Source organism: Myotis daubentonii, chromosome 1, assembly GCF_963259705.1.
Source record: "Myotis daubentonii chromosome 1, mMyoDau2.1, whole genome shotgun sequence".
NCBI lineage: Eukaryota > Metazoa > Chordata > Mammalia > Chiroptera > Vespertilionidae > Myotis > Myotis daubentonii.
In genome coordinates, this window is record NC_081840.1 from 51,432,621 (window position 1) to 51,454,560 (window position 21,940).

At 43.4% G+C, this 21,940-nt stretch overlaps 1 protein-coding gene across 1 annotated transcript in view; it reads left to right on the forward strand.

The window, feature by feature from the left end:
- The first annotated feature begins 2,019 nt into the window (after positions 1–2,019).
- Positions 2,020–21,940, forward strand: part of ADAM10 (ADAM metallopeptidase domain 10) — a 168,489-nt gene continuing 148,568 nt past the window's right edge. The window contains exon 1 of the mRNA XM_059699958.1: positions 2,020–2,324. Coding sequence (XP_059555941.1) covers positions 2,270–2,324 — 55 coding nt within the window. The 5' untranslated portion in view covers positions 2,020–2,269. The remainder of the gene's footprint in view (positions 2,325–21,940) is intronic.

The window sequence follows — 21,940 nt, forward strand, 5'->3', positions numbered from 1 at the left end:
TACTTGGTGACTGGTTATGAGTAGACAAGAGACTCAGAGAAGAGTCCAACATGATTCTACGCTCCACCCAAGGTCACTGGTGCCATTATTAGAGATAAGAAGTTAAATATGTTGAGTTTGGCATGACAGTGAGACATTCAGCAAGCAGTTAGTTTATTAGGAGTTGTAAATTTAAAATGTAATTGTTGAAACATTTACTGGATTGTTTTCAAGTTGTACAACAAGCATTTTTCTGTAGTATTACTTGTATAATATACTTTATATGGCCACAGACTTACTTGCTGAATTTCTCATTATTAAAACTTGAGGAGCACATTTATTATACTGGTAAGGAAACAATGCTATTAATTACTCTTTTTTAGTGGATGTTTGAGTGTTCATGGAAGAACCACGGTGTTTCTTTTTTTGCTTAACAACCACTTATTGCCTGCCAGGCACTGTTATAATCACTTAATAAATGTTAACTAATTTAAATTTAATTATCAAAACAATTCCATGAGCCCTGGCCGGTGGGGTCAGTTGGTTGGGCTTCATCTGGTGCACCTGGGGGTTGGTGGCTGATTCCCAGTCTGAGCACAAGCCCAGGTTGCAGGCTTGATCCCCGGTAGGGGGCGTGCCTCTATATTGTTTTCTGTATTGGCTGTACCAATTTACATTCCCACCACCACAGAGCACAGGGCTCTCTTTTATCCACATCCTTTACAACACTTGTCTTTTTGGTCAGAGCCATTCTGATGGTGAGATGATATCTCATTGTGGTTTTGCTTTGTGTTTCCCTGATCATTAGTGGTGTTGAGGATCTTTTTCATGTACTTAATGGTCATTTGGATATTTTTGGGAATATGTCTATTCAGTTCCTCTGCCCATTTTTAAATTGGATTGTTTGCTTTTGTGCTATTGAGTTGTAAGAATTCTTTATATATTTTGGATATTAACCCTTTATCAGATATCTGACTTGGACATATTTTTCCTCATTCGAAGGTTTTAATTTTTTTGTTTCTTTTACTGTGCATAACCTTTTTGGTTTAATGTAGTCCCACTTATTTAGTTTTGCTTTCATTACTTGTGCTTTTGATGTCGTATCCAAAACAAACAAACAAACAAACAAACAAACAAACAAACAAACAAACACCATTGCAAGACCAACCTCAAGAAGCTCTCTCCCTCCCTTCCTTCCTTTCTCTCTACTTTATTTTAAATTTCTCTAGTTTCAGGTCTTCTGCTTCAATCTGTAGTCCATGAAATACGAGTTTTAAGAACCAAAGTGAGTTACTAAGAAACCAAATATAAACTTTAAATAAGTTAGGAAGTTGAGATGAGGGAGATTTGAGAGTTCTTTCAGAGATGGGACAGAGAAAGCGGTAAAGAGGACATTTTTGGGGGGCTGGAGATGTAGGACCTTTGTGGTTTGGGCTGAAGGCTTTCAGAACGGCTAAGGCCAGGGCTGCGGCACAAATCTGTAAAGAGCTCAGAAAAATATGCCTTAGGCTGTGCCTTTCCTTTCTGATGCTTGAAGGTGCTTACATTTGTGTTCTGATCGCCGGTGACTGTCGCCAGTATAATTACCGCTTGCTGGCACTTTGCTTTTTGTTTACTTATTAGCTGTCGTGCATCACCAGAAGCCGAAAAAGAAACAAAAATCTCCGTTCCTTCTTAAGAAGTGGAAAGCGGCCCCTTCACATCCTTCATTCTCCCATTTTTACCCCAATTGACTGTTCTCAGCAGCTGTAAGAACTAGCGGAGCTCGACCCGCAGAGACGCGCTCCCGCCGGGGGGCGGGACCAGAGGGAACCCCGCCTCCCAAGCCCAATCCCAGCTCTCCGCCGGCGGACAGGAAGCGGCGGCGGGCCCGGCCGCCCAAGAGCCGGCCTCCGCGCGCATGCGCGCGCCCCTGGGACGCCTCGGGGAGGGGGAGGGGCGGGAGGAAGGGGCGCGGCTCCGCGTGCCCGTTGGGCGCCCGTGCGTCACGTGGTGAGGAAGGAGGCGGAGGCCCGGGCTTGGGGGAGGGAGATAGGGAAGAGGAAAGGAGCGAGGGAAGGAAAGCGGGGAAGGGAGGAAGGAAACGAGCGAGCGGGAGGGAGGTCCCTGTTTTGGAGGAGCTGGGAGCCTGTCGGGCCCCTGAAGTGGAGCGAGAGGGAGGTGCTTCGCCGTGTCTCCGGTCGGGGGGAGGTCCCGGCTTCCCGTGGAGTCTCCGGACCAAGCCCCTTCAGCTTCTCCCTCCGGATCGATGTGCTGCTGTTAACCCGTGAGGAGGCGGCGGCAGCGGAAGATGGTGTTGCTGAGAGTGTTAATCCTGCTCCTCTCCTGGGCAGCGGGGCTGGGAGGTGAGGCACGACCCGGAGTGCCGGGGGCGCCGTGACCCCCGCGGACCGCGCGGCGGCAGCGGCGGCCCGGCCGAGCGGAGGAGCCCAGTCGTGCCGCGCGGCGGGCGCGTCAGTCAGCCCGGCCGGCCGGCGGCGCCACTCAGGCGCGCAGCGCTCCCGGCTCCCTATTGTCCCTCGTACCCCGACCGCGTTCCCTTCCGCGGTGGGCCGAGGAGGCTGCGAGCCTCCGGCGAGGCCTTCCCCACCTCCACAGCCCCGGTGGCGGGGGCCGTGGGGGTCGCCTCCCAGAGAAGCAAAGTTGGGAGCCCCGGGTCGCCGGGAGGGCGCCGCGAAGCCCAGGCCAGTGGCTCCATCACTCCAGCCCGCTTGCCTGGCGCCGGGGCAGCCGCCGCGGGCCGGCGGTCCTGGCCGCCCCGGTTGCCCGCTCACCCGCACCCGCACCCGCACCCGCACCCGCACCCTTCCGCTCTCCTCCCGTGCCCGGTGGCGGATTCCGGAGCCTGCACCGCGGCGCAGGCTCGTGGGAAGTTGCGGGATGTGTGCGGCCGGGCTGGTGAATGGTTTCTCACCGGGGGCGGCGGCGGTCCGGACCGACCCGGCGGTGCGGAGGGGCCGCGGGTGGAGGGGTGCCGGGGTCTCCCGGGTGTCCGAGCCGGTGGCTTCCGCCTTGCCCTGCCTCTGCCCGAGGGTTCGGAGCGGGTCCGCCGGAGGGTGTGTGTACGTCCAGGGTAGACATTCTGTTGCCCAGGGGAAAGGGCTTGGTGGGGAGGACGTGAGCGGTCGCGGGACGTTCTTTTATCCCGGGGGCCGGATTGGGTCTCTCCGAGCCACGGCCCGTGAGTGCCCAACTTTTGAAGAGTTTTCTTCAACTCTCGGATGGAATAGTCAGGGTAGCTGTCAAGACAGAGGCAGCCCCTGACCCCCCAGTTGGGGCTATGTTTACTAAAAAGCACACACACTCCTGGTTACGTGGGTCTCGGAGGAGATTTTTGTTTCTATTGTATCCTAGGACCAGCCGCATCATTTCGTCGTGTAAATGCGCTTTATTTTAGGTAGACTTTTTGACTTGCTCCTTCAAGTACACACTTAAAAACTCGAGCGTATTTTTAAAGCATTGAGTTGAAAAAAAAACTTCCGGGATGCTTTGGATGAGTAGAACCTAATTTGATAATTTAGAGAATATCTGAATGTTTCATGCAGTCTCTGTAGTTTCTGTTCTTTTGTCTGTCACTTTGACCTATGATTGCAGAGCCAAGCATTTTTTTTTTTTTTTGGTCCTGTATTCTACTTAGTCCGAGGTTGGTAACTTGGTAGGTAAACTTTTGCTGTAGCTTGTAGTATCCATTTCTTAGGTAATACATTTTTTTTTTTTTTTTTTTAGGTAATACATTTTAGATTAAGAGCTTCTAGTAGATGTTTAGTGTTAGAATCCTGTGCTAGAGACCCTCTGTAAGAGCCTTTTCATTTAACATTTGTATATACCGTGTAAGTGTGGCTTCCAATAAATCACTTTTCTGTCAGTTTTCACTTTTTGTGATTATAAGGAGTTAGATACTGATTTATGTGAGTTAGTAAAAAGTAAGACAAACACCTGAGATATTTTAAACTACTGATGTATATAAACTGTCCTTTATTTTTAAATATTGAAACAGTAAGAATAAAAACTGGTGTAGTCTGAGGGTTAAAGAAAAAGAAAGTAAAGTGACAGCATAATCTTTGTGGGTTAAGACTCGTTACACATTTTCTTTTTTTTAACAGTAACTTTTTATTATTAAAATTATTTATTTTTTTTGAGAGAGAGAGAGAGAGAGAGAGAGAGAGAGAGAGAGAGAGAGAGAGGAACATTGATTTGTTGTTCCAATTATTCATACATTCATTGGTTGATTCTTGTATGTGCCCTGACCCGGGATAGGATCCGAAACCTCTGACCAACTGAGCTAGCTGGCCAGGGCAGATACACAGACGTTTTCTAAATTCAGAACTCTGAAATCATTTATAAACTATCATTTTGCATTACACAGTGGTTAAAAGGTTTGTTACATTTTTTAACATTTGTTTTAAGCAGAACTTTAAAAAACATAAAAGTATTTGATTTTAAAATCAGCATCAAGGTTGTTGCTTTTGGGTACATGGAGATATTTCTAATTTTATGGTAATAGAGTTTTTTCATCTGTTCTGAGATATTTGTGATCAAGTTTGTAAGAAGTTTGAATGATGAGATATGTAGAATAGGATATATTAAAATGAAATTTTATATTTGTGTTAATGTGTGAGAGAATGATTATGTTTGTGTAAATTAGGAGAATTAGTAGTGGAAACATGGGTTTAATTTTAAAGTGTAAATCATTTTTAGGTACTTAATAAAACCTTTTAATTGCTTCCCCCTTTCTGACTTATCACTTGTATTAATTATTTTTCCTCTTAATATGGTGGAAGCTGGAAGAGATAAAGTGTTTGAAATTACAAAATTTAAACTTTCCTAATGCTGTCTGTTCTAGCACATGTCCCAGCCTATGCTATATTTGTAGGAAGGTAGTGTAAAATTTCTAGCGTTCAGTGTCTTATGTAGACATGTACTCAAATATATACATAAAATGCTTTTCTTTATTATTTGTAGCTACATTAGAAATTTATTGGACCTATTTTTATTAACTATAGCCCAAAGAATTTTTTGTATGTGTAAATATTACTTTTTAACACAAATATGTTGGAAGTTGATGTCTTTTATTTTTTAAAAAATTAAGTAGTTTGAGAGGTCCAAAGGTGTTTTAACTGTAGCAGTACATGTTTTGGTTTGATGAAATTATATGTAAAATGAACTTTAGAGTATGACATTTTTAATATTTTAAAATCAGGTGTAAATGCTTTGCTTTGTACCATGCATTCTATAGAAATAAGTCTTCTGGAAGTTTGGCCCAAAGTATTAAAAGTATAAACTATTTCTTCCACTTCTACCAGCAAGTAAAGGTCTATGAAATTGATAAAAGAGACAGACATTTAGTGTTTTTTTTGGTCTTTTCTTTAAGGAGCTCTGATTCTTTGTCTTTTTAACCGGAGATTGGCAATCTAGTTAGCTGTAACACTTTAAGAAGGCCCATTTCAAGCCTTCCCCTAAGTGAGTGATTTTCAACCAGTGTGCCACAGAATTTTAGTAATTAGTTTATGTGTGCCATGAGATGAAAAGGCTGGAAATCGCTGCCCTAAGTTAACAGTATCGTCTCTATTTCTACAGGACCTCTGAGGAGCAGGGTTTGAGAGCAATGGACATGGCAGGCACCTCTGTTTTCTGATGTCTTTTTATAACTTTTAAGGTCTTTAAGTGTGTTATTATTTGTTATATTTAAAATTTTCCTAAGGACTTGCAGGGTTAAGTAGAGAGAGTAAGGGCTATTTCTGTAATGTCTGTTGTGTATCTGGTATTGTTTTAGGACTTTTTCATCATTTATGAGAGAGTGGTGATATTTACAGTTGAAGAAACAGGCTTGAAGAAATAATTTTTTAGCATCATTCATTCAAACACAAGCCTGTTTGACCTCAAAGCTTGAATTTTTTACTCATTACCCTCATACTTTTATGAAAGCAGTTTTCACACATTAGCTTTGAAGTGCCCTCTGGACTGAACTATCCTATAGATGTGTTTTCTTTGATTTGCAGTGTTTGTAAAGTTTCAGCTAGTGATTGACATTGAAAAATGGGGAAATTTCTCAATAAAATTCATGGATTTCTTGATTTTTGGGAAGACTTGAACAGGCATTACTTAGCTGCATTCCCATTGTCTGCAGAATAGTAGAACAAGTAGCTGCCCTCTTTAGACGGCTTACCAGTCAGTGCAGTTCCCATCATTTCTGTGGGTAATAGAAATGGCCTATTTCACTCATTTTTGTTACCTGCTTGGATCCTGTAGGAATGATATGCACATCTTTGCCTTGACTTCATCTTTCATAGATGATTCCAAACTTTTAAAAATGCTTATTTTTTGACTGAGACCTCTTATCCAGCTTTTGATATATAGGGTGTCCCCAAAAAATGTATACACAATTTGAATGATTGTAAAGTCAGTGTTTATTAACATATACAGTTCATTTTTTAAAATTTGAAAGAATCTACAGCAGCCGTGGGCAAACTACGGCCCGCGGGCCGGATCCGGCCAGTTTAAAATGAATAAAGCTAAAAAAAAAAAAAGACCGTACCCTTTTATGTAATGATGTTTACTTTGAATTTATATTAGTTCACACAAACACTCCATCCATGCTTTTGTTTCGGCCCTCTGGTCCAGTTTAAGAACCCATTGTGGCCCTCGAGTCAAAAAGTTTGCCCACCCCTGATCTACAGAAATAATTTTTTTTTTTGTCAATGCCTGTTTTCCAACTGATGATGCTTCTGGTCCAGGCATTGCTGATACCATGAAGCAGTGGAATCGAAAACATCAAGAATCATTTTGTTCAGTATTTGTGCATCTTCAATTTGTCAACTGTTGGCTGGTTTTGTACCGTAAACTTTTTTTTATGTGTTCCCATAAAAAAGGCTGGTGGATAAATTTTCTTTGTTCAAAGCTTAGTCTGGCTTCACCCATTATTTCAAATCAGTTAAACCTGAAAACAAGTGAAAATTAAGTGAGTTATCAGTTGTTAAAGTGTTTATACATATTTTGGGGACATCCTGTGTGTCTCTCCCCTTCCCCCCCAAAAATTGTATACTTGGAGTAATTTATGAAGGTAGTGTTTGTACTTCAACTGCATTTTCTTTCTTTCTTTCTTTTTTTTAAATATACCCTATTGATTTTTTACAGAGAGGAAGGGAGAGAGACAGAGGAGAGCTAGAAACATCAGTGAGAGAGAAACATCGATCAGCTGCCTCCTGCACACCTCCTACTGGGGATGTGCCCGCAACCAAGGTACGTGCCCGCAACCAAGGTACATGCCCTTGACCGGAATCGAACCTGGGACCTCTCAATCTGCAGGCCGACACTCTATCCACTGAGCCAAACCGGTTTCGGCTTCAACTGCATTTTCAAACAGTAGCAATTTAGGATGGATTTCTTTTGTTCAAAGCTTAGTCTGGTCCAGCTGGTGAGGCTTAGTGGTTGAGCATCGACCTCTTGCATGGTCAGGGCACAGGTTGCTGGTTCAATCCCCAGTAGGGGGCATGCAGGAAGCAGCCCATTGATGTTTCTTCTCTCCCTCTCCCTTTCTCTCTAAAATCAATTATATATATATATATACACACACACATATATATATAGTCTATATAATAAAAGGCTAATATGCAAATCAACCAAACGGTGGAACAACCATTTGCTATGATGTGCACTGACCACCAGGGGGCAGACTGCTCCCTGGTGGTCAGTGCATTGCCTCAGGGGGAGCGCTGCTCAGCCAGAAGCTGGGCTCATGGCTGGCGAGCTCAGTAGTGGTGACAGGAACCTCTCCCGCCTCTGCAGCAGGGCTAAGGATGTCCAGCTGCCAGCTTATGTCCACTCCCTGAGCCGGCAGTTAGACATACCTCGAGGGCTCCTGGACTGAGAGAGGGCGCAGGCTGGACTGAGAGACCCCCCCACCCCCTTCCTGAGTGCACAAATTTTGTGCACTGGGCCTCTAGAGTATGTGTATGTGTGTGTGTGTGTGTGTGTGTGTGTCCTACCTAATAAAAGAGAAACATGGTAATTAGCCGTACATCCACTACCCTTCCCATTGGATAATCACGGAGATATGCAAATTAACTGCCAGCCAAGATGGCAGCCGGCAGCCAGGCAGCTTGAGGCTAACATGAGGCTTCCTTGCTTTGGTGATGGAGGAAAGCAACGTTTCCCGCCAGCCTTGCTGGCCTCTGAGCTTGCAGTTTGAAACATTGTTACAAATATAGAAGCTAAACCAGCCGTGGGCAAACTACGGCCCACAGGACGGATCCGGCTTGTTTGAAATGAATAAAACTAAGAAATAAAAAGACCGTACCCTTTTATGTAATGATGTTTACTTTGAATTTATATTAGTTCACACAAACACTCCATCCATGCTTTTGTTACGGCCCTCCGGTCCAGTTTAAGAACCCATTGTGGCCCTTGTGTCAAAAAGTTTGCCCACCCCTGAGCTAAACAAAACCCCAGAAACCTGCTTTCAGCCAGTGGGATCTCAGAGCTGGAGTTGAGACAGTGTTTTGATTATAGAACCCAAACAAACCAGATGCTTGCTTTCAGCAGCAGAGGCCACAGAGCTGGAGCCAGAGCTAAGGCTGACTCAGAATAAAAAAGAAAAAGAAGAAAAGGAGCGGTTGGGAGATTCAGTCACCCGCCAGCCTGAAAACAGCCCTCAGCCCCTCACCCAGACTGGCCAGGCACCCCAGTGGGGACCCCCACCCTGATCCAGGACACCCTTCAGGGCAAACCAGCCGGCAACCCAGGTACATGCCCTTGACCGGAATCGAACCTGGGACCTTTCAGTCCGCAGGCCGACGCTCTATCCACTGAGCCAAACCGGTTTCGGCAAGGTTGCCCTATTCTTAAATTCTGAACAACTGGGATGATGATGTATTGTTTTGCTAGTTAAAGTGAGGCAAGGTAGAATGGAGAGAAGAAATTGATAAATAACCAGGAAGACACAGCAAATAAAATGCACAATCATTTGGTTGCCTGTAGATCATTTCCTAGATTGAATCTTAAGTACTCTGACCTGAATCTAATATATTAGATTATTGATATTAAACATATCCTAAGATGTGCAGTTGTAACATTCTCTACAGGAGTGTAAGTTGTAAGTTAAGAAGTATTCTCTGTATTTAAAGGAAAGATTAGGTGTAAGGTAGACAACAAAGGTTGCTGATACTGTGTTTTATTGTTAGTTTGCAGTGAGTAGCTGTTGTGTGTTACAGTTGGTTTGTGATTTGTATAAAGTTAAATTTCTAGTCTGTCTTTCAATTGTATCACAGTCTAATACAGCGGTTCTCAACCTGTGGGTCGCCACCCCTTTGGGGGTCGAATGACCCTTTCACAGGGGTCGCCTAAGACCATCGGAAAACACATATATAATTACATATTGTTTTTGTGATTAATCACTATGCTTTAATTATGTTCAATTTGTAACAATGAAAATACATCCTGCATGTCAGATATTTACATTATGATTCATAACAGTAGCAAAATTACAGTTTTGAAGTAGCAACGAAAATAATTTTATGGTTGGGGGTCACCACAGCATGAGGAACCTTATTAAAGGGTCTCAGCATTAGGAAGGTTGAGAACCACTGTTCTAATAGAAAAATTTTGCCAAAGTCGGAGGTATAGTTTTGGGATGGTTTAGCTTAAAATACAGTCTACTAAAGGCCCAGTGCACAAAATTTGTGCATAGGGTCCGTAGGCCTGGCCAACGATCAGGGCCAATCGGGGCCTTCCAGCTGCCAGTTGGGGCCTCCCTTCCCTGGATGCCGGCCACTGGCCAGCGCCTTTTTTCATTCCACGCTGCCCCTTGGTGGTCAGTGCATGTCATATCGAGTGATAGAACTCCCAGTCTCCCAGTTGAACTCCTGTGGGGACACTTTGCATATTAGCCTTTTTTATATGTAGATAGATGTGGAATACCAAAAATGAAGTTTGTGTGTGTGGAAAGGTTTGGGTGCAGGAAAGTGGAATCAATGGACATAGCTGCTAACATGAAGTTTCAGTGAGGGGCCTATGTGGCCACTAATTGGGGAGACAAATTATAGATATGAAAGGCTGTGGACAGAAAACACAGTAATTTCAAGTCTGAGCCCCAAGTCACAAGGGCAGACATTAAAATTGTAGGAATTGATTTGCATTTGATCTGTTTTCACATAGGCATCTCAATGTGGCATGCTTGGGTAAAGAATCCCAGGTTTTTCTGTTGTTTTTGTGTGTGTGTGTGTGTATTTTTTTTAAATGTGGAGTTGATTTATTTAATGATTGTTAGTGATTTTTCCAAGCAACTTAAAAAAATGATTATTCTGAATAAAAATACAGTAGTGGTAATTCTGTCTAGTTTAGCTGTCAATTTTTATATTGGGAAAAGGAAACAATGTTAAGGATAAATGGAAAAACTAATAGTCTTACTAGTTAGATTCCTATGAGGGTAGTAACATTGCTATCAGCAGTTTGAAAGCTTTTCCTTAGTACTGGTGGGGATAGTTCTGTCCTAGCTAGGTTGCAGGAAATAGCAGTACTGGGAACAGTTCTCAGGAATTTAGACTCCCTTTGATATTGGGTGAATTTATTCTGAAGCTGCTACAATTCCAACTAAACAATGTGAGAATGTACAGTGAGAACATGCTCTTTAAGTCATCAGAGTTTATTGTATGTCTGCAGCTAGTAGGAGTCACGGAGCCACGTAGTTTTAGTTCTATTTATGTATTGTAATTGCAGTTGAAATGAGGGATTTATTAAACTGGAGGGACATCAGCCAGTTGGGGAAAGCTTTTTAGAGATATAAGGGAATGGCTTATAGTCTGATAAGATGCTTGTAAGTTCACTTGCCTGGAATGGAGAGTCCATGGCAGGAAATAAGAGGAAATGCTAACTGGGCCAGGATAACCAGGATTCTAGTTATTCATATTTTAGATCATAGTAACCATGACGTAGAGAGTATTATGGAATGTTGGTTGGAGTTCATGTTGAGGAGTTGGGATATGATACAATAAGGAATAAATAAGCTGCTTGATGAACTGGGTGATTGAGTCTTGCATTAGGTAGTAATTATAGAAATAAATTTAGAACAAATGACATGGAAGAAAAATTGGTAAAATTTGGCAAATGTTTAATGTGAAGATAAAATTTAGAGGGCTCACTCGGTTGTTGAATTTAGATCTTGTATGCTGTTGCATTGGAGGATATGGCTTAATAAAACTCAGAGGATTTCAGTATCTGAAGTTGAAAATATCCAAGATTTTGAATTTAGATAGAAGGTTATAGGTTGGGATATGTGTTAGAGTCTGGGATTTTTTCCTGCTTACTCGCTTAGACTTTTGTTGGAGATTGGCTAAAACTTTGTTCAGCCTTTCAGTAATCTGTGACTAGTCATTTGGGAAGAACTGCTCCAGATATTTGGGAGATAAAAGTTTGGTGAATTTGGAGTGGAGGGGAGAAGTTAGATTTAATATATTAACAAGTAAGTGTATTCTTACTTACAAATATATAGTATATTTACTGTCCTTAAGTTGGAATTATACTCTTTAGTTCAAGAATATGCTTGATACTCTTGATTATATGTGAATTGTGAACTTTCTATTTCAGAGACAAAGAATGTGATCTTGAGATAAACGTACATGTAAGGATTTGTGGAGCAGAATTTCTTTTCATTGATCTTTGTTTCTATTGATGATGGCAAAAGATATACACACATTTTGAGCTATAAACTTTGGATTTTGTTTTCAAAAGAATACAGATAGAATCCTACACTTATGTGTTGAGATATTAATTTGCTGTCTCATTTCCTAAGAGTTAAATGGGATGCTGAAGAGACTGTAAACTGCTATACAAATATTATTATAATTATGGTGTTTCCAGGCCTACTTTAGTTTGCAATCTGTTAGTTACAAAATATAGATGGATAAAATGTATTTTACGAAGTTGAAGTATCAGAACATCATTAGCAAACAAAATAGAATTTAAGAAAATCCATAATTCTTTCTCCACAATTTTATCACATTTTAATATTAATTGTTCAATCTTTTAAAATGCCTGTTATTATGAATTTACATCATAGTATTTATGCAGTTTTGTGTCCTGTAAAAAATGTAACATGTAGCTGCCCTACCTGGTTTTGGCTCAGTGGATAGAGCATCGGCCTGCGGACTGAAGGGTCCCGGGTTCGATTCCAGCCAAGGGCACGTGCCAGGGTTGTGGGCTCGATCCCCAGCAGGGAGCGTGCAGGAGGCAGTTGATCAATGATTCTCTCTCATCATTGATGTTTCTATCTCTCTCTCCCCCTCTCCCTTCCTCTCTGAAATCAATAAAAAATATATTTTAAAAAGAAATTAACAAGTAGTTAAAATATATACCCAAAGCAGACACTAAAATATTCATAAGTAGTCTAGAGAAAGTTTTGGTTGTCACAATTGGAGGGATGCTACTAGTAAAAGGGTAATATGCTAATTAGACCGGATATACCACATGTCTTCCAGATGTTCTTCCGGACAAAGCCATGGTAGCGGGGGCCAAGGCAGAGGCAATTAGGGGCTATCAGGCCGTCAGGGGAGAGCAGTTGGGGGCTATCAGGCTGGCAGGCAGAGGTGGTTAGGGGCGATCAGATCGGCAGGGGAGAGCAGTTAGGGGCGATCAGGCAGGCAGGCAGAGGGGTTAGGGGTGAGCAGGCAAGCAGGCAGAAGCAGTTAGGAGTGAGCAGGCAGGAAGAGGGGTTAGGGGCGATCAGGCAGGCAGGCAGTTAGGCGAGTGGTTAGGAGCCAGCGGTCCCGGATTGAGAGAGGGATGTCTGAGGGGTCCGGATTGAAGAGGGTGCAGGCTGGGCTGAGGGGCCCCACCCCCCACCCCCCCATGCATGAATTTCGTGTACCAGGCCTCTAGTCTGTCTATAATAATAAAAGCGTAATACGTTAATTAGACTGGACAGCTGAATGACCTTCCAGATGAAGCCGCGGCTGTGAGGGCCAAGCCCCTTGCATGAATTTTGTGTATCGTGCCTCTAGTTATCAGTAACACCTTTAGCAGAATTGTTTTATTTGCACATCCAGATTTCCTGGGAGGAGGCAGAGGCAGATGGTTTGGGATATAATATGGGAGAAGGATGAAGTAATAAGAGTGGGTTTAGGATGAAATTCAGGGTCTGGGGTAGAAAGGTGATGGATGGCTGGATCCAGAGTGTGTGTGTGTACTTAGGCAGGGTGAATGTCACAGTCCTTTATATGGGTTACTGTCTGTACTTGTGTCTACACTTTTTTGAAATGGTATAAAGGCATTTCAAATTAGCATAGAAATCTACATCATGTACACATTTCCACCTTTGGATTTTTAAGTTGTATATCATAAGTCAGTGGTAGAAATTTAACACATTTAGTAGGTTTTAATCATTGATGTTTTGTGTTCTTTGTGATTGATTTAGTTTATAATAAAAAAACTACTTTCACTTCTGAGTCAGCTAGCTTTATTTTTATTTCTTAGAGACTAGCTTATCTTGAAAAGTTGGTGTGTTGAAATATGCTTTTAATTATAGACACACCCTCTTATCTTGAACTTTTCCTTGTAACTGTTAGGTATAGATATTCACTTGTAGAAAATGACTTGACTGGTTTCTAATGAAGAAATGGATACTGTGGCTTAAGCTTGAGGTCATGTTGTAGAAGTAGTGTTTCTAAGAGTGCAGTAAAATATTTTTTAAAATTGATTTTTAGAGAAAGAGGAAGGGCAAAGGACAGAGACATTGATATGAAAAATGAAACTTTGATTGGCTGCCTCCTGCATGCCATGCCATCTACCGAGGATTGGGTGGCAACCCAGGCATGTACTCTGACTGGGAATCAACCTGGCAACCTGGCAACCTTTGGTGCACGGGATGATGTTTAACCAACTGAGCCATACTATACACTTTTCTGTTGGGGTAAAATGCTCTTGGTACCTAATTTTAAAATTATACAAGTGAAACATCTGTTGAAAACGGCTTGATCATAAGGAGTTTTTCTGAGGAATGGAAATGTGCCAGCCTTATTACACATCCTCTAATTTATTGTAATTGAGTTTTTCAGTAAATAAGATCTATAATGTCAAACATTTTTACAGATTTTTCTCTCCTATTCTTAAGATTGTAGAATCAACTATTTTGTTAAAAAATATTTTTATTGATTTCAGAGAGAAAGGAAGAGGGAGAGAGAGAAACATCAATGATGAGAGAGAATCATTGATAGGCTGCATCCTGCACTCCCCTTTTTGGGGTTGGAGCCTGCAACCTGGGCATATGCCCCTGACCAGAATCGAACCTGGGACCCTTTAGTCTGCAGGTCGATGCTCTATCCACTGAGCAAAACCAGCTAGGGCAGAATCAACTTTCTTTGACATAGAGAAAAAAATTAAGTTTATCCTATATAATAAAAGCCTAATATGCTAAGTATCCAACTGTTTGTTCGACCATTCGACCAGTTGCTATGACGTGCACTGACCACCAGGCGGGCAGATGCTCCGATTGGTAGGTTAGCTTGCTGTTGGGCTCTGGCTGATCAGGACTGGGCGAGATGGGCTGGACACGACCGGGAGCCCTCCCGCAGTCCCTTCCTGGATTCCATGCACAGGTGGGGTCCCTCCGGCCTAGCCTGCGCCCTCTCCCAATCTGGGACCCCTCAGGAGATGTCAGTGAGCCGGTTTCAGCCCAGTCCCCGCAGGCCAGGATTCGTACACTGAGCCTCTAGTTTGTTATCCTATCTAATAAAAGAGAAACATGGTAATTAGCCGTACATCCACTACCCTTCCCATTGGCTAATCAGGGAGATATGCAAATTAACTGCCAGCCAAGATGGAGGCCAGCAGCTAGGCAGCTTGAAGCTAACATGAGGCTTGCTTGCTTCAGTGACGGAGGAAACCAATGTTCCCCGCCTGCCTTGCCGGCCTCTGAGCTTGCAGTTTGAAACATTGTTACAAATGTAGAAGCTAAACAGAACCCCAGAAACCTGCTTTCAGCCAGCTGGGATCTCAGAGCTGCAGTTGATACAGTGTTTCGATTATAGAACCCAAACAAACCAGATACCTGCTTTCAGCAGCAGAGGCCTCAGAGCTGGAGCCAGAGCTAAAGCTGGCCCAAAATAAAAGAAAAAAGAAAAAAAGGAGCAGTTGGGAGCTTCAGTCACCCGCCAGCCTGAAAACAGCCCTCAGCCCCTCACCCAGACTGGCCAGGCACCCCAGTGGGGACCCCACACTAAAGGGTGTGTGATCAGCTGCAAACAGCCATCATCCCCTCATCCAGGCTGGCCAGGCACCCAGTGGGGACCCCCACCCTGATCCAGGACACCCTTCAGGGCAAACCAGCTGGCCCCCACCTGTGCATCAGGCCTCTATCCTATATAGTAAAAGGGTAATATGCCTCCCAGCACCAGGATCAGCAGTGCTGAGAGGCCTCCCGGCACCGGGATCAGTGTGACGGGGCAGCGCCCAAACCCCCTGATCGCCCTGCGGCTCTGTGTGTGACAGGTGGTGGGGCCACAACCTCCCTATCGGCCCTGCTCTGTTCATGACAGGGGAAGGCGCCCCAACCCCCTGATCAGCCCTGCTTGGTGCCTGATAGGGGGGAGCTCCCCAAGCCCCTGATCGCCCTGCGGCTCTGTGTGTGACAGGGTGCAGCGCCCCAACCCCCCCCCCCCCACGGGCCCTGCTCTTTGTGTGACGGGGTAGAGCCATAACCTCCCCATCGGCCCTGCCCTGAGTGTGAGAGTGGCGGTGCCCCAACCCCCTGATTGGCCCTGCTCTGTGGGTGATAGAGGGTGGCGCCCCAACCCCCCCACCCCCGTACGGGCCCTGCTCTGTGTGTGATGGGGTAGAGCCATAACCTCCCCTTCGGCCCTGCCCTGAGTGTGACAGTGGCGCACCCCAACCTCTGATCGGCCCTGCTCTGGGGTGATAGAGGGTGGCGCCCCAACCCCCTGATCCGCCCTGCTCTGTGTGTGACAGGGGGCGGTGCCCCAACTCCCCTATCGGCCCTAGTCTGTGAGTGACAGGGGGGAGCTCCCCAACCCCCTGATGGGCCCTGCTCTGTGAGTGACAGGGGGGAGCTCCCCAACCCCCTGATTGACCCTGCTCTGTGTGTGACAGGGTACGGAGCCCCAAACCCCCTGATGGGCCCTGCTCTGTGAGTGACAGGGGGGAGCTCCCCAACCCCCTGATTGACCCTGCTCTGTGTGTGACAGGGTACGGAGCCCCAATCCCCCTGATGGGCCCTGCTCTGTGAGTGACAGGGGCAGCGCCCCAACCCCCTGATTGGCCCTGCTCTGTGCGTGACAGGGGGTGGCGCTGCAACTTCCCTATAGACCCTCCCTTGAGTGTGACGGGGTGGTGCCCCAACCCCCCAGTCGGCCCTACCCTGAGCATGACTATGGGTGGCGTTGCAACCTCCCTATCCGCCCTGCTCTGTGCATGACAGGGGGCGGCACCCCAACTCCCCAATCAGCCCTGCTCTGAGCCCGACCAGGGGCTGCACCTAGGAATTGGGCCTGCCCTCTGCCACCCAGGAGCAGGCCTAAGCCAGCAGGTCGTTATCTCCCAAGGGGTCCCAGTCTGCGAGAGGGCACAGGCCGGGCTGAGGGACCCCCTTTCCCCCTGAGTGCACAAATTTTTGTGCACCGGGCCTCTAGTATAATAATATTTTGTATTCCACACAAAGATGATGACATTGACACATCATCGGGAAGCTATTCTCTGATTGTCGATTGTATTATTCCCTGACGTTAATGTGATTTTCATTCTGTTTTTGCCTCATTTTTACTTTTAATTTAGATTGGAACGTAGATTGTAGGTTTTGGATTCAGGAGTTTGTTTGCAAGTGTTCCTGGGAGGTAAGATGCTACCTACCCGTGGAATATGGAAAATAATCATAAATAGCTTGTGCTTATAGGACACTTATGTGCGAGGCACTATTCTTAGGGCATTTTGTGTATTAACTCAATATTTTTGCAACATCTCTATAAGGTAGGTTCTGTTATACTTATTTTACAAATAAGGGAGCAGATTCAGGGATGGTAACTTATTCAAGGTCAGAAAAGTCATGTAGTTATTAATTGGGGAAGCCAGGATTTGAAAATTGCCTGCTTCAGAATTCATGCTCTTCAACACTGTACTACCTCTTAGAAACAAATCTCATGCTTTAAAAAGTATAATGAGATTGTCACATTCTGTCATTGTATGAAATATTGGATCATTTTACCAAGAGCATAATTAGGTTCTTTGTACTGATAGTATTTGAGCCATTTGACTTTTGGTTAGTCAAGTTCTTACAAGGTATTTTTGTTTTTGGACATTAGAAAATGTTTACAATCAAGCGGGGAAAGTACCTTATACTAGTAGAACATTTATGCACAATATCATTTCAGTTTTGTAATAGGTAAGTTTACATATGTATTCATTTTTAAAAAATTGAGGATAGTTACTAAATTTCTTGATGGTGAGGTGCAAGGTATGTCTTTATAATAATCACTTTTGTAATCAGGAAAAATAATTTTCTTTTAAGGCAGATTACTGTTAGTAAATGGTGACATTGAAAAATTACAGGAAATAAAAATATGGTTGGCCCTGTATATCTGTAGGTTTAGCATCTTCGAATTCAACCAACTGCAGATTGAAAATATTAAGGGGGGAAAAAATCTCAGTAAGTTCTAAAACTTGAATTTGCCATGTACTGAGCAATATGCTGAATCCATGCAAATGAAGTTATGTGTAGCCATTCCCTTCTGTAGCTTATATGCAGATATACGTTATATGCAAATACTGTGCCATTTTATATAACATCTGTGGATTTTGTTTTTTTGCGGGGTCCTGGAACCAACCCCTATGGATACTGAGGGATGACTCTACTGTTCTCAGTTGTAAAAGGGGAGAAATCTAAGCTCTCTTAGGTTACATTTTTTTCTACTTCTTACACCTGCTGGTCATATTCCACTCGTGTATGTAGGTGATCTTTTGGTATTGCATTACTCCCCTCCCCCGGTGTTTCTTCTAAAATTTTAAATCTATTTTCTCCATCTTACAGGTGCAATCCAGTTATTATTTTACTAGTTTTACACATAGACATTTGCTTGATATACACTATGTTAGACTTTTTGAAAGATTAGCAGTATGTATAGTTCAATTAACATTTGTACACCTTTCATTTCAATTTGTTAATGATTATCTTTTGCCATATTTGCTTTCTCTCTCTAATATGCTCAACACCCCCCTCACCCCCAACCATTTGAAAGTAAGTTGTACCCCTAATATTCAGTTTATTATGCATCTCATAAAGTTAAGGACATTGTTTTATATAAACAAGAAGATTATTTTCTGTTTAAGTTTGAAGGTGTTTAAATAGTCTATGAAGTTTGTAAGTACTAAGTATAATGTAAATTTGTTGTATGCTCTGTGAAGGCCAGATTTCTGGCAACTACAACTAAGGACCAGAATATAAATGCTGTTGGTATGCATTATGTATAGGTATAATAAAGTAATAGTAGAGAAAGGAGGAATCATTGGCCAAATAACCACACTGCAGGATGGAGCTATCTATAATAATAACAGCGTACTACACAAATCGACTGAATGGCCGAACAGCAGACTGATCGTCCAGACAACCACACTATGACACACACTGGCACCAGGCCAGCCAAGGCGGGTGTAATGTGATTCGTTGGGGGTTGGCCTTGCCATCGCCCCATGATCGCCCCACAGAGGGAGGCCTAGGCCACTGGCCGGTGAGGTGATTGGTTGGGGGGGCTCTGTGATGGATTGCCCCAAAGAGGGAGGCCCAGGCCACTGACCAGAGGCTGTGGTGGGTGGGCGGAGCCTCCCTCTGTGGGGTGATTGATCATGGGGCTCCCGGACTGCGTAAAATGGCACAATCTTCTATATATATAAAAGCCTAAGCATCCGTTACCACCCAATGACCGGAATGACCGTTGGGGCAGAAGCTCAACCCAGGAGCTGTCCCCTGGTGATCACTGCTCCCACAGGGGGAGTGCCGCTCAGCCACAAGCCAGGCTGATGGCTGTTGAGTGCAGCGGTGGTGGTGGGAGCTTCTCCTGCCTCTGCGGCAGCGCTAAGGATGTCCGACTGCGGCTTAGGCCTGCTCCCCAGGCATCCCCCCTAAGGGCTCCCAGACTGCTAAAGGCCGCAGGCTGGGCTGAGGGACACCCCTCCCCACCCAGTGCACCAATGTCATGCACTGGGCCTCTAGTAACATATAATAGTATTGAGGTTATCACATCAGTATGACCTCTTAGGATTAAGATGTTAATAAGGATGAGCCTAGCTCAAGAAGATGATAAAGTAGAGGAAAAAAAATCAATAATGTTTCAAATGGGAAGATATTCGGCACATAGATAAACTTGAGTTATCTAGAAATTTTTCTCAGTGGAAGCTGTCATTTCCCACTGATGTCAGATTACTAACATCATACTGTACTCTAGGTTAAATGTATTTTATTTTCATCATCGTCAGGTAACAGATCTATTTGTCCATTGTTAAAAACTTAATATGAGAATGTCTCCAGTGGGTATTCTATTCTTTATTAGAAGGGATAAAAGGAGTTATAGATTGCTGTCCTTTGAGTCCTTCCATGTCATTCATTCTGCTCTGCATGGGTGATAAACTCCAGGTCTATATTTAGCATCAGAACACGAATATTTTGTTTTTTTCCAGATTATTGTTTTGTTTTTTATTCCTAGATTTGTCGGCTATATTTCCTTCCACACAAACCTACTTCATGTAAATAAAGAACTTAGAGAAAGAAAATAGTCTGTGTTATGGAACACAATTCATCTGTTAATTTAAATGGCAACAGGTCTTTGGAAAAGTAGTTTTTGTACCTGTGTTTAACTTATTAATTGCTTTAAGTAACCCCTAATATGGTGTTGACCCCCATATTTTTATCTCCAGTCCTTGAATTCCAGACTCCTGTATCCCAACTGCATCTCTAGTTAGATGTCTAATGGGCATTTCAAACTTACCATGTCCAAAACAAACCCCTGAGTCCCTTACCAGAGGTTCTCAACCTGTGGGTCACAACCCCTTTGGCGGTTGAACGACCCTTTCACAGGGGTCGCCTAAGACCATCCTGCATATCAGATATTTACATTACGATTCATAACAGCAACATTACAGTTATGTAGTAGCAACGAAAATAATTTTATGGTTGGGTCACAACATGAGGAACTGTATTTAAAGGGCCAGAAGGTTGAGAACCATCCCCAGTCTTTTGTCCTATAGTCTTTCCCATCTCAGTAAGTGGGAGCTCAGTTCTTCAGTTGACAAAAACTTGGAGTTATTCTTGATTCCTGTCTTTCTCTCACACCATGCAAATCCTGTTAGCTTCTCCTTCAAAGTATATGAAGATTTTGATGAATTCTCACTAGCTCCACTGCTAACTACCCTGATTAACACAGCCAGCATCCATCTCACTTTAATTACTGTAAAAACTGCTAAATGTTCTCCATGTTTTCTTGTTCTCCCAGTCTCTTCTCAGTGTAGCAGACAGTATGATCCTGTTCAAAAGCTACTTGGTCAAAATCATCTACTGGAAAATTATATAGATTAAATTGGTTAAAGTGGTAAATTTTATGTTATGTGAATTGTACCTCAATAAAGCACATAATAACAAAATAAAAAATTAGTAAAACCCCATCATCCAGCAGCTTAGTACAGGGTGTCCCCAAAAATGTATACACACTTTGAATAATTATTAATTCCAATGGGTTAAATCTGAAAAGAAAGAAACATGAATTGCTTTGTCAGCTGTTAAAAGTGTGTACATACGTTTTTGGGACACCCTATATTAAAATTTTTTTAAGAATACATTTTTATTTATTTCAGAGAGAGGAAGGGATAGAAACATCAGTGATGAGAGAATCATTGATTGGCTGCCTCGTGCACGCCCCCCCTACTGGGGATTGAGCCAGCAACCCAGGTATGTTGCCTGACGGGGAATTGAACTATGACCTCCTGATCCATAGGTTGACGCTCAACCACTGAACACATTGGCCAGGCATGGGATATCCTATTTATAATAATAAAAGTAATTAGACCAGATGTCCTTCCGGATGACCATCCGGATGAAGCTGGGGCTGCGAGGCAAGCCTGGGTCCCGGGTGCCAGAGGGAAGCCGGTGCCGGCAGCCAGGGAAGGAAGGCCTATTCTTGCATGAATTTCGTGCATTGGACCTCTAGTGTTTTAAGAAAAAGCCAAAATACTTAATAGTGGCTTCCATGATCCTACATGATATATATGTACACATCCTCATAAGGCCTGTACTGTTTTCCTTCTTGTTCGTTTCTGAAATAGTGGTAAAATACACATAACATAAAATTTACCATCATGACCATTTTGTAAGTGTGCAGTTCAGTAGCATCAAGTACTTTAACTTTGCTCAAATGTTAGTAAGGGCTTCCTGTTACGTCATGTAAGAATACTAACTCCTTCCTTTGCACATTCTCTCTGCTAACCCTGCAATGACCCTCTTATAGCCATACCAAATTATTTACTTGTTTGTTTCATTGTCTTCCTTTTCTAGAATAAAGCCTCATTAGGTCAGTAACTTTGTTTTGTCCACTGCAATACTCCCAGTGCCTAAAACAACACCAAGCATATAATAAAGTGCCATTATGTATGTGTTGAGTGAATAGATTACTGTACTAATCATTTTACTTTCTAGAAAGTCTGGAAATACTCAGCTTCTAAATCTTTTTACTTGTCTATTTTTGTCCCTCACCCGAGGATATGCTTTTTATTGATTTTAGAGAGAGAAACATCAATGTGAGAGAGAAACATTGATCAGTTGTCTTCCGTAAGTGCCCTGCAATCCAGGTATGTGTCCTGACCAGGATTTGCACCTGCCACCTTGTGGTATATGGGACGATGCTCCAACCAACTCCATCACACTAGCTAGGGCATTTTTTAAAAATATATTTTATTGATTTTTTACAGAGAGGAAGGGAGA